The 13,355-nt window shown below is 45.3% G+C and overlaps 1 protein-coding gene across 2 annotated transcripts in view; it reads left to right on the forward strand.

The window, feature by feature from the left end:
* Positions 1-287: 287 nt before the first annotated feature.
* Positions 288-13,355, forward strand: part of SPTB (spectrin, beta, erythrocytic) — an 82,897-nt gene continuing 69,829 nt past the window's right edge. For both annotated transcript variants that reach the window (XM_006864557.1, XM_006864558.1), the window contains exon 1: positions 288-489. In XM_006864557.1, the coding sequence (XP_006864619.1) occupies positions 342-489 (148 nt within the window). In that variant the 5' untranslated portion in view covers positions 288-341. The remainder of the gene's footprint in view (positions 490-13,355) is intronic.

The following is a 13,355-nucleotide window of genomic DNA, read 5'->3' on the forward strand; positions in this document are numbered from 1 at the left end:
GAAGCAGCTCCCTCCGACTGAAGTCTCCACCTGCTGGTCGTCCTGACCCTTGCTTCCTGCAGCTCTCCGTCTGCCGTTACTGTTGCTGCTGCTCCCGCTGCTGCCGCCGCTGCTGCAACATTTTATAACACATGTCCCAGAGACCCTGGGTGGGAAGCATGTCCAGGCAGGTGACATGGTGTGCTGCTTCCAGAAAGATCTACTTCTGTCGAAAGCTCCGAATAAGTTTCCCCTAAGGAAGTCCAAGAGGGTAAGGAGCTAAGCCTCTGACTGTGTTGCTCTCCCTCCAGGGACCCTTCCATGAAGACTGAGGCAGGCAGAGCTGCTGAGAGCCTGCTGACATGACATCAGCCACGGAGTTTGAAACCGGGGGCAACCAGCCTCCGTACAGCCGGATCAATGCCCGCTGGGATGCCCCAGATGATGAGCTGGACAATGACAACAGCTCAGCCAGGCTCTTTGAGAGGTCCCGGATCAAGGCCTTAGCAGGTACCGTTCGGAGCCATGAACATGGCATGGGGGTTAGGGGAGCCATCCTTGTAATTCTGAAGTCCATTCCCCTCCTACCTATGGTGATTCCTGTGTGTGCAGGGCTGTGATGCAGATGTGTTTGTATGGCTTGGAGAGGCTGGCCCATTGGGAGTGCAGGCTCAGACTGTTTTGGATCTTCCCAGGAAACTGAGAGTCAAGATTGGACTGGAATTGGTGCCAGGTAGCCCCTGTGCTCTGCCCTTGTCCTAAATGATCTGTGACCAAAGTCAGAAGTAAGAGCAAGTCTGGCTGGAGGAGTCCCTGACGGGGCTGTTCAGCGTGGCAGAGGTCCATGGGACCTCATCATGCAGTCTGTTTCCTTCCAGTTCCTGAATGGAGGAATCGTCATCCTCCCTGAGATCCCAAGAGAACAGAGTGATTTGGGATGAAATTAAGAGTAGATAACACGTAGATAACATCCTCCTTACATTGCCTCAGAAAATCCAGGATTTTCTGGATGAAACTTCCCATCCTTGACCTGGCATGAAATTTTTACTTAGTAGGTTCATAGTGGATTTCAGAGTACCCTCTCTCTCTATCCCTCTCAGTCTCTCTGTGAGTGTGTGTGTGCATGTGTATGTGTGTGTGTGTTAGTGTGAGACCCAGAGAAAGATCTTCAATCTCTAGTAGAGATGGCTTTTCCTCCCCCTGCTGGCTGAATTCTGACTTGGATTGTTGACATTTTTTCCCTAGCCCCTGTGATCATTGCCTCCCTGAGCCTGGCCTGAAGTGCTATAGTCTGCCGCTAACCTTGTCCTTGTCTGAGAAGGGAAGTTTTGAGTTGTACGGGGTTGTGTGTGTGTATGCCAGTGTGTGTAGCAGGGGTGGGATGTGGTGATGGTGGTGGGGTCTTCACCTGATCCATCGGTCATTGGTCCAAATCAGACTTGTTTCTCCCTCACTGATAGTTACCGTCTTCTACCCCATAAGGAAGGTGCCACCTTTCCTTTAAGAACTTTCTGGAGCGACTCTCCTACTGCCCCATCCCTCTTGGGAAGGCCATGGTAGTTCTCTTTCACCTTTCCTCCAACCTTCCCTCCCTCCACTCTCTTCCCAGGCCATTGATCCCCTCATCATCCCCATGATTAGGTCTCTCATCCCCTCTGGGGCCATATTGACCTTTTACCTGCAAATGTCTGGACTTCACATGGGTCTTAGCACTGACACTTCATGCCGTTATAGCTCACTAACTCCCTGTCTTTTTCCTTCACCTCCTCCTAAGCACTCCTTGCCCCTCAAACTCCTTCCTCATTTTCCTTGGGGACAGATCATAGCACTAATCCTTTGCTTTTGATTGTATATATAATTTATCCTCTTTAAAATTTATCAAACCTTTGGTTTTACCAGTCCATCTGTACCCTCTTTATATGTTTGTGCTGGCTGAATTTGGTTGTAATGACTCTGGTGCTACAAATGAAGGGAGGAAGAGAGAAACCATGTTTTGTAAGTTTTCTTGAAGGAAAATGGGAGGCAGGTTTTTGTTTTTTCGTTGTTTTTTTTTTTTTCAAGAAACCAAAGTATATTTAATTTTAACAATTACTTTTTATGCTCCTACTATGCCTAAAGCTAAGCATGATAGTGGAGAGGGAAACTTGGAGCAATCAACCTGGGGTCCATCTCTAAGGAGTTTATAACTTATTAGGGGAAATGAGCTAGTTCACAATTAATTGGTATGGATAGAATTAGAGAAGAACGGTGGGAGAGGCATAAATTAGTAGCCAGTGAGAGAGTAAAGGAGAAGATGCAGGAAGAATTAGGGAATAGTTTATGGAGGAGGTGGACCTGGAGCTCCATATTGAAACATGCCTGTGATTCTGACAAGTAGATGACCTAAAGGTTTCTCTGATTGGTTTGGACAATAGTAGCCAGATCTGAAGAACACCCTGGAAGACTGGTTGTTGTTGTTACCAAGTGCTGCCAAGTCAGTTCTGACTCATAGCAACCCTGTATAGATAGGGTTTCAACCTCCAACCTTGCAGTTCAAACCAACCTACAGCACCACAGACTGTTGTTGTTGTTGTTGTTGTTAAGTGCCATTGAGTCGGGTCTGACCCATAGCGACCCTGTACAGGGTTTCCGAGGGTGTAAATCTTTACGGGAGGTAGGTAAAAGATGGCAGGCACAAGAGGGCAACTGCCTGGGAAACCTAATGGTCAGAATGAGGTGGATCAGGAAAGGGCCTTTGCTAGCCTTGGCATTGCCTTTGTTGTTGTTAGCTAGTTACAGTCATGATGACCCCATGCACAATGAAAGGAAACCCTGCTCAATCCTGTACCATCCCCATGATCAATTGGGGATCTGACTAGATCTGTAAGGTTTCCTTTTTGTTTAATCATTTGTTTAATATATTTCTGTTGTTGAGAATATACACAGGCGAACATATACCAATCCAACAATTTCTACATGTACACTTATATGATGTTGATTACATTATTCAAGTTGGGCATCCATTTGTACCTTCTTTTTATGAATTGTTCATCCCCAATTAACAGAAGCTCACAGGGCCCTAACTTTCCTATATGCTTTGTTTGAGTTGCTTTGTCAGTCTGTTCCCACCTAGAGAGTTCTTTACTGATGAAGACCAAAGAGCATAGTCTTTGGTATGGATTACATGTCAATATAAAGAAAACAAAAATCCTCACCACTGGACCAATAAACAACATTCTTATCAATGGAGAAAAGATTGAAGTTGTCAAGGACTTAATTCTTTTTGGATCAATTATCAACACTCACTGAACCAGCAGTCAAGAAATCAAATGACGTATTGTATTTGGCAAATGTGCTGCACAAGACCTTTTGAAAGTGTTGAAGAGCAAAGATGTCAGCTTGAGGACCCAAGCCATGGTATTTTCAATAACCTCATATTCATGCAAAAGGAGGACAGTGAATAAGGAAGACTGTAGAAGAACTGATGCATTTGCGTTATGTTGTTGGAGGAGAATATTGAAAGTGCCATGGACTGCCAAAAGAACCAATAGATCCATTTTGGAAGAAGTGCAGCCAGAGTGCTCCTTGGAGGCCAAGATGGCCAAACTTCATCTCTCATACTTCAGACATATTGTCAGGAGGGACCAGTCGGCAAGGACATCATGTTTGGTAAGGTGGAGGGTCAGAGATAAAAAGGAAGTCCCCCAATGAGATGGATTGGCCAAGTGGCAGCATCGATGGACTCAAGCATGGCAACATTAGTGAGGTTGGCCCAGGATCAGGCAGTGTTGATTCTGCTGTGCATAGGTTCGCTATGAGTCGGTGCCGACTTGATGGCACCTAACAACAAACAATAAGAGAGTTCTTTAAGAGAACACAACAGTCAAGGCAGACATTTTTTAATAGTTAAGCTAAACTATTGTTTGCTTTTAAGAATATTTGGATATTTTAGGTTTAATGTTTAAAGATAATCTCAAGGCAGTAGTTTGTGGTGTTCATCCAGCCTTAGTGGCTCCAGAAAGTTTAGATTCCATGAGAATTTGAAATTATAGTCTACATTTTCTCTTTTAACAAGAGTTCTATAGAATCTTTGATCGAAGTGAAGCCTTCATGAGGCAAGTAGCCATGTAACCATAGGGTTTTCATTGGCTTATTTTGAGATGTAGGGCTCCAGGTCTTCCTTTCTTCCTAGTCTGACTTAGTCTGGAAGCTCCACTGGAACTCCTTCAGCATTATAGCAACATGCAGGTCTATGCTGATGGATGAAGGTACGTTTTGCTGTATTTCTTACCTAGAGTATGCATCTTGTTGTTGTTGTCAAGTGTTGTTGAATTGGTTTTGACTCATAGTGACCCTGTATAGGATTTCTGAGGAGCGGCTGGTAAGCTTGAACTGCTGACCACTGACCTTGCAGTTCAAACTGACCTTGCAGTCTAGTGCATTAACCCACAGTGCCACACCAGGACTCTCCAAGAGAGAATGCATCTTATCTATCCCCAAATCTGAATGCCCCCTCCACACCTCACCTGGCAAAGAGCAAGCCACTGAATGTTACTGAGTTACATGCTTGGGTCTTACTGATTCAGAACTTCTGGGCTAATAAATAAACATGTAAGTTTAGGGTCTACTCAACACTTTTAAAGGGAGTTTACTGCTCTTCCTTTCCAGAGTGTCCAATCTGTATAACCTGTGGAAGAGAATAAAGCTTTAAAAAAGTCCAAAGTAGCGTGTTAGACTATTAGGTTGGTGAAGCAAGGGAGGAGAGCATACTGTCTTCCCCAATTTTTAACCTCTTGATGTTTTGCTCTTCTGTATTGTCTTTGGGGCTGCCAAACCAGTCTTTGCAGGACTTTAGATATTCATGCCCTAGGGAGCAGAGGTGACCTTTGGTCACCATAATTTCACTCCCACATCCCTAAGAGTCTTAGACCAAGGAAGGCATTCAGCTGTGCTTCTTATATGATGATGGTGGTCTGCTTTATAGATACATGTAGCAAGGTTGGCGCAATTGGGCTGACATTTTCTTTCTGAAATGTGTGGTCTTAGGGCAAGGAAGAAAATACCACAAGACCTGGATTCGAGCCCTGGTTTCAATTTTAGCACTGCTGCTTTAGAGGACCCTTGACTTGCTTTCTTCTCTTATAAAATGGGAGCAATAGTTCTTTCCAAAGGTGGTTGTGAAGATCAAATAAGGATATGGCAGTGTTTTATTAACAACAGAATGTTGATGCATGTTAGTTATTATTACTAAGAAAATTGTCCTATAGGTTCTTTGGGTCCTCTCTCCAGCTTTAGACATTCAGGATGGTAAAGTAAGGTCAATCACTGTCCGGGTTACCTTGGTCTATTTCAGGACTTGTTTCTTTCTTCTTATCTCCCACGCCCCTTTTCCTTGGAAGACCCTGTTTGGAAAGAAAAGCCAGGAACCAGCGAAATTAATCAAATACTCATGCTTGGTCCTCTTGACCTCTTCTCGCCATAATTAGTGCCTTTGTCTCTCTCTGTAAGGTTTCACAGTTCAAATCCCAGCTGTGTTCCTGCCATCTGTCTGGGTGATCTAGGAGAGCCCCCAAAACCCAAAGTATCCCGGGGTCTCATCACATGCTCTTCCAGGGTCAGTATCTCTTCCAGGTTCTTGCCTCTCCTCCTAGTAACACACAGTTAGAAGGCCTACATTTGATGTTGTTCTTGTTAGCTGTGATTGAGTCAGTTCTTACTCATGGCAAACCCATGCATGATGAGATCAGACTGTTGTGATCTATAGGTTTTCACTGACTGAGTTTTATGGAAATAGGAGGTATGTTGGCTGGGAATCAAACCTGAGTTTCTTGCAAGAGAAACTAAATCACTACTTTATTTGGTTGACTGGATCTGATCTTTTCTACCTCTCCATCAATTTGCTCTGAACTTCAAAGGATGTAACCCTCTTCTACCTTTTATACCATTCCCAGCTCCTCTTCCCTGAACCCAGGTAAATAAATCAGCTGGTTGTTCTGCCTAGAAACGAGCACATTGGTGTACAAATACAGGCCTCTCTCTAGAATGACTGACCTTTTATTTGAAGCTACAAATCAGCCTTATTAAAGGGGATGGGGTAGGGGAGAGTTAAGAAAATGCTACAGAAGTTTCCTGTAAGGGGGTGGGGGCAGTATCAAGGGGAAGGCCAGGGGCCCAGCAGGAATATTTACCTCATAGATCCATGGGCAGATTTTAGCTCCTTAATATTAGCTCCTAAACTGAGGTTAAGTTCAGATAGTCCTGAAGTTTCTTCCTAAACATAGAGCCAGTTGTCACCATGATAACTAACTCTGGCACCTTTTGACTTCTGGAACCTGCTTAGAGGGATTAGAGGAAGGAGAATAATGGAAAGGCAGAAGTTTCTCTCCCTAAACACTGGACTGTTGACCACAAGGTCAGCTATTGAAACCCACCAGCACTCCTCAGAAACCCTCTACAGGGTTGCTATGAGTCAGAACTGGTTCGACTTAACAAGAAGTGGTTCCAGCCTTTTCACGTCTCCATAGGAAATTTCCCAGTGTCTCCCAGTGCCAGACGCATCGTCACTCACGCTCCATGCCCTCTTTTTCCCTTTTCTTGCTAGAACCCTTCCAGGTAAACATTTGTGGCCATCTAGATGGGATGGAGTACAGCACACTTTAGAGGATCTACCAGCCAGATTGTCCACCCTCTGCTCCATCCCCTCATCCCAGAGACCTCCCTGCCCGTGCTCCATTCCTCTGCCTTTGGATATACACCCCAACAATGACCCAGGGTTGAGGATGCTGCCTCTGGGCAGATGTGGCCCAGCTGGAAGAGGAAAGAATGGTACAGAAAGATGCTCCTGAAAAGAACCTCTGTGTATTAACCACCCTCTCACATCCTCTCTCCCATCCCCTTCAGTTTCTCTCGTCTCCTGGCCTGCGGTAAGAATGCACACAGCTTGTGCCCAGCATCCCTTGTGCCGCCTACTGGGTGATTTACAGCTCCTGGCGTACGGAAGCATCTTGAAGGTTGCAGTGCAGAGAGTCATCCTTAGCCTCCTGAGAGGGGCCTGTGAGGAAGAGGAGACTGGCTTTCTCAGCCTCTCTCTTGTTCTTTGGCCTGTCGAGCAATGATTAAGAGACAGGTTAAACAAAAAAACCCTCCTTTTAAACCAAAGTCCCTGAAATTGTGCTGCCCACTCTGGTTTCACCTTTCAGTTGGAGCCCAAGTGATGTTTCAGACTTTCCTTTTTTGCGTTGTCTTTTTGTAGTCCTCTTCCTAGAAGTGTGACGAGGCTGAGAGGTGGGGTTGGTTGAGGACAAGTCAAAGAATTCAACAGGGCAGTCGTTGCTTGGAAAACTATATCCCTGTCTTTCTCGGAAGCACATAATCACTGCCACTGTAAACGATGAATTTCTCCCTGAACCAACGGCAGATATTCATCAGAGCCTTATGACAGTGGACCTCAGTCCCCGTTCCCTGCCCATCCTCCCTGCTCCCCAGAAACTCCCCAGGGAGGGTGGGTGTAACATGGCCTCCTCTAGACTTTGCTCGTCTCCTAAAGGGGCAATTGACCTCTACCTCTGTACCTGTCCCCCTGTACCAAGTGATACTGATCCCAGGTGCCCCAGATACCTGAGAAGGGCTTTGCATCCAGAAGCAGGATTTTACCAACAGAAGTTGTGGGGGGCAGGCAGCAACTTTTGGGCAGTCTATTGTTCCACAGATTCAAAGGCAGATGCTGGAGACCAGGGTGTCAGTGTTAATGTTTGGATCACCTCTCTCCTGCTACCTCTGAGAACAAAGGAATTACTGATACATACAAGATGGTATCATTAATGCAAAGTTCTCCCTTGCATCCCTAGATTGCAAAATAGGCAGTGGAGTTTTACTTTTTGTTGTTGTTAAGTGCCATCAAGTGGGTTCCAACTCATGGCAACTCTGTATAGGATTTCTGAGGAGCAGCTGGTGAGTTTGAACCACTGACCTGCTGTTAGCATCCAGTGTTATCCTATAGTGTCATATCTGGAGTTTTTCCTAGAGATTAGATACTGGGGAAATATACTCTTCGTGGAAATGCTTATAATCATTTTAATGCACAGTCAGAGGAAAAGATAGTTGGATCAGCAGCTTTCTCTTGGAAGTCAGCCATTGTGAGATGCCTGCCCCCTCCTCCCCCCTCGCCCCACCCCCCTCCAGCAGGCCACCACACAGACACACCTGCTAGTTATTTCAGTTATTTGTGCAGCTAAATCTGCCCTCAGGAGAGGCCAACCTGCCACCTGTACTGTGTGCCCCAGGGCAGGTTACCTCTGCCCAGGACATTCTTCCATTATCCCCTCTCCCCTGTTGATAAAAGCGCCTCTTCCGCTTTGACAACTCTTTACGGAACCACAGCTCTTCTTCTACGGATGACTGCTATCTCTCCCTGTGAAGATGCCTTATCAAATATTAATACACGGAGGTTAATAATAAGACTGTTCCCTCACCATGTGGTGCAGGCTGAGAGAGCCACGTTAATAGCCTCTTCCATCTTTGGGACACTCCCTGGGGCTGCCAGCTCCACTCTCAAGGGCAAGCTAACACCAGGATTTAGCCAGCCTTATGGCTCCAGGGCACAGCCAGCACTGCCTCTGCCGGCTCCCCACTCCTAGGCACCTGCGCGCTGCCTGACTGAAGAGGTACCAAGGGGGCTGTTTTCAGACCATCTGTAGTAATGGTTCATCTTCCTTTTTTATCACATCATAGAGAGAGAAGGTTGGGAGCAGCTGAGTTGCTGGGAGCATTTTCTCCTTCAAGCCCTTCAGCCTCTGTAGACTCTGGAAAGTTGATGCAATAGAGAACCTCACATTAGTGAGAGAGAGAGCAGTCAATCAAGTAATCACACATGGGTCTCTATGTGCATAAGCACAGATATGCCTAGGTACGAGTTATGACAAATGTTATGAAGAAGATTTGCTGGAAACTTTGGGTTTATCATATAACCTATAGTCTGTAATGCCTACTCAGCTAGAAACAACAAAAACACATGTCAAGTCAATTCCCACTTGTGGTGATCCTATAGGACATGGTGGAACTTCTGCATGAGGTCTGTCCATGGCTGTAAATCGTTATGGGAGCACACAGCACATCTTTCTCCTGTGGAGCAGCTGATGCAGTAGAACTGTCAACTTTGTGGTTAACAGACTGACAGTTAACCCACTGCGCCACCAGAGCCCCTCAGCTAGGATAAATGGGGCTTATTGGAGCCAGAGTATGGGGACAAGGGTGGAGAGAGAAAGAAAGGCCAACAGGAGCTTAGTAGGCCATGGGTATTGGTCAGGTTCTAATCAGAAAGTAGGGGGATACTCAGAAGGGCTGGCTGAGGGGGTGGAGGAGCTGTTACTAGGGAGGGCTGTTGGGGTCCTAAGATAGGAGCTTTGGAGGAGGGCCGGGGGGCTGGGGCTAAGCTACTTCCAATTCACTAAAGTGAATCGGAACTGACTTGACAGCACTTAACAACAACATAGGGAGAGCAGGTGGTGGGAAGACAAAGTCCAAGAAAGAGACGATGACAGTCTGACCCAGCTTGGTGACCAGTGATGAGGAGAAATGCATTCTGTTCCCCTGATGGAGGTTTTTTGTTTTGTTTTGTTTTCCTGCTACTAGGAGGGCTTTCCATAGGCAAGTGACTTTCCACTCTGGGCCTCGGTTTCCTCACCTGTGAAGTAGATGAGGCCAAGACTCTTGCAACTCTGAGGCTAAGAAGACCCCACTGCTCATTGTTGTTGTTGTTATTAGGTGCCGTGCGTTCTTGTTGTTGCGACTGGACACAATGAATATAGTAACACTGACAGTGGACCACTTGGCCCTAAACAGCACAGCTTTGGTTCCTGGCTTGAGAGAAGGAAATGGATGCATTATAGCAAATCCATGGGTTCTCCAAGAATTCCCTTTGCTGAGGCTGAGGGTGAGCCCTGGATCACCTTGCCTTCTGTGGCCTCCCGCTCTCAGTGGGTGTCATCTCTCTGTTTGATCGTAAGGCTTGGTGGTTGTGCAGCTGCTCCTGTGAAGTAGGCGGGGAGTAGCTATTACCACCCCCCTTTAGAGTTGAGGATGGTCATACAGTCAGATAATCCTGGGCCAGGACTAGAGTCACTAGATTTCAAAATCATCATTATGTTGTTTGGCTACTGCACTTCACTTAGTACTATATATAGTGATATACAGTGAATATCTGTTCATGTCAGTAAACTTGCAAATTAATTATTGTGATGACTATATAAATATACACTAATTGGTTGTGATGCTGGACTGCAAGGTCAATGTGACTTGCAAGGTGGTAGTTCAAATATACAGGGTCACTATGAGTCAGAACCGACTCAGTGGACTTAACAACAACAGCAGTTTAGTTAGCCAGCTACCTAGTATTTTCTCTGATCACTTCTAAAGTTAGTCTTCGCCTCTTATGTGCATTATTCTCACATTTGCATTTGCAAATACACAGTAAGCATTTTAAGGGTCTGTCTTAGAATCAACCCTCACTAGATTATAAATCCTTAGGGATGGGGACTGACGTCACTATGCCAGTGTGATGAAAGTTGATTCAGTGAAAGAAACTAGTTAGAACAGGAAGAGTACAACTTGGGGAGCCACCACCATTGTTAGCAGTCCAGTGCCTATCCTACAGTGCCACCAGGGTTTGTAAATATCCTCATGAAGATACTAAGCTTATTAAATAATCTATTGTTGAATACTAGATTGCTGCCTATCCTAGAAAGCAGTTTTGTATTTTTGGGTTTTTTTAAGAGCATATTTTTAACAGAAAAAGAAGAAAGAGGCATTAAGCACGCCAGGAAGTTTTATAGGAAGACGTGACAAGAAAATAGATGGTGCCAAAGAGAAGCGATTGCTCCTTTATTGTTTGGCTGAAGAGCTCATGGAAACCAGCTCCTGTGTTTTTTTATGTTTTATTGTGAATTATGTGATAGTTTAAGGAGCTCTGGTAGCGTAGTGGTTACGAATCGGGCTGCGAACCTTAAGGTAAGCGGTTCGAAACTACCAGCCGCTCTGCGGGAGAAAGATGAGGCTTTCTACTCCCGTAAGGATTTACACCCTCGGAAACCCTGTACAGGGTCGCTATGGGTCGGAACCAACTCGACGGCACTTAACAACAACAACAATGTGATAGTTTACATGGGAGAACATTAATTTTACATTCATCCTATCGTATATCGTTTTATTGCCATGGTTACAATCCCCTCCATGCATCATCAACCAACTAAAGGGTATACCCTGCAAGCTTGCCCCCGCCCCCCCACCGGTCATCAGTACACAGCCCCTCCCTCTCTGTATCTAAAGTCCCCAGCTGCGCCATTGCTCCACGTCATCGTCTCTGCCTCCATCTCAGGCATCACTGCTTCTCTGGGTAGGGTCCTGCTCTCCTCTCTTCTCCCTTGATGGTCCCAGGGACCTCCGCTCCTAGACTGAAAAGTTAATCACTCCCCTCCTTTTGCTACAAAACGTCTACCTTAACATTTCCAACCCTCACAATCAGTCCTGATAACAATTATTCACTATTGTATCACAAGAGACCAATCTGCATTTCATTTCATCAGCCCCGCCTAGGCAGATTGGATACTACTTAGTGGAGATTCTACCTTCCTTCACACCCTCTGGATCTAGGTTCTCTCTTGAAAGCTTGTAAGCCGGTTACTTCTTGCCTTTGTAGGCCCTCCTCCCGCCCCCCCCATTTTGTATAGTCAATGTCCAAGTTGCCCATCCCTGTCTACCCTGTGTGGCAGCTCATATTTTTAAAAACAACCCTTCTGAGGACTTCTGATGACAAATTTCCTGGATGTCCATGGCATTGGCAGGGAATGCAGGTACCAGAGTGGATGGGGCTAGAGGTCCTGTGCAGTTTGCCAAGAAGGAAGGAGAAAAGCTGAAGGGAGTACCCAAAGGAAGATTGGAGAAGGTGTGACACAAATCAGAAGAAGAAATGAAAAGCCTTGATACTGAAGGGAGACATTGAGGCTTTAAACCCCACCCGCCACCCCCCACCCCTGTAGGAAGGCTACAGACCATATGATTTCCTTTATATTAAATGTCCAGAATCGGCGAATCTATTGATGCTGAAACAGGTTAATGGTTGCTTAGAGCTTTAAGTGTTCAGAAGCAAAGATGTCACTTTGAGGACTAAGGTTTTCTCTCTGTGTCAGCTCTGGAGGAAGATCCTTGTGTCTTCTGAGTTTCTGCTCCTTGAACAGTCTTCGTTTGGCTTGGCATCTCTCTTCCCCCACCTTTGCTTGCTAGCTTGATTGTTTAATCTCTCTTATAGCTCAAAGAGACCTGCGCTAATCTGCCTCACTAGCCAACAAAGACAACCCATTCTCAAAAAAACAAACATGGATATTAGGGTTTACAGCACACATTTTGTGGGTGGGGCACAATTTAATCAGTTAACACATAAAGACATGCTTTCTAGAGGGTAAACAAAAAGGAGTAAGACCCTCAATGAGATGGACTGACACATTGGTTGTAACAATGGACTCACCACACATAGCAGTGATTGTGAGGATGTTGCAGCACCAGGAAGCCTTTCATTCTCTTGTTCTCTGAGTCTCCACCAACTCAGAGGCACTTAAAAACAACAACAGAGCTGGGAGGTACCGGTGGGAGGTGAGAGTATAGAAAAACAAGGACTACAGGGCACTGGGGGCTTCTCATTGTAGTGTTTGGTAAGATGGAGGGTCAGAGAAAAAGAGAAAGACCCCCAACGAGATGGATTGGCCAGGTGGCAGCATCGATGTGTGGCAACAGTAATGAAGTTGGCCCAGGATCGGACATTGTTTCGTTCTGCTGTGCATAAGGTCGCTATGAGTTGGTGCCGACTCGATGGCACCTAACAACAACATTGTAGTGATGAAAATGTTCTGAAATTGACTGTGTGATTGCACATGTCTGTGGCTATACTAAGAAGCTTTGAATTGTACATTTAATGGGTGAATTGAGTAGTATGTGGATTATAGCTTAATAACGAAGATTTAAAGAAGATTTGAAAGGAAAAAAACCTTTGAAATCTTTCCTTTTAAAGACATCAGAGATAGGACTGAACCAATGAACTAATGCACTGGTGACTGGGATGTGCTTCTAACCTCAAAAACTTTCACCCTTTCCCCTCCACCTTGCTTGTGGGATCAGATGGTTAAAGATGCTTCTGAATTTTGCCTGGTGAAAAATCCTTGAGGATAGGAAACACTATTGGAACTGGAATCCTGGAAAGAAAGGGAAGGAGACACAGTTTAATATTTTTTTAAAAAAAGATAAAAATGTATTTCTTTCTGTATTGAATAAGTAATAAATATACCTAGGAGTAAAACTCTAACAGAAGACTCATTAACAACCTGGGATATGCAGATGATACAACCTTGCTT

Source organism: Chrysochloris asiatica, unplaced genomic scaffold (assembly GCF_000296735.1).
Source record: "Chrysochloris asiatica unplaced genomic scaffold, ChrAsi1.0 scaffold00067, whole genome shotgun sequence".
Classification (NCBI taxonomy): Eukaryota; Metazoa; Chordata; class Mammalia; order Afrosoricida; family Chrysochloridae; genus Chrysochloris; species Chrysochloris asiatica.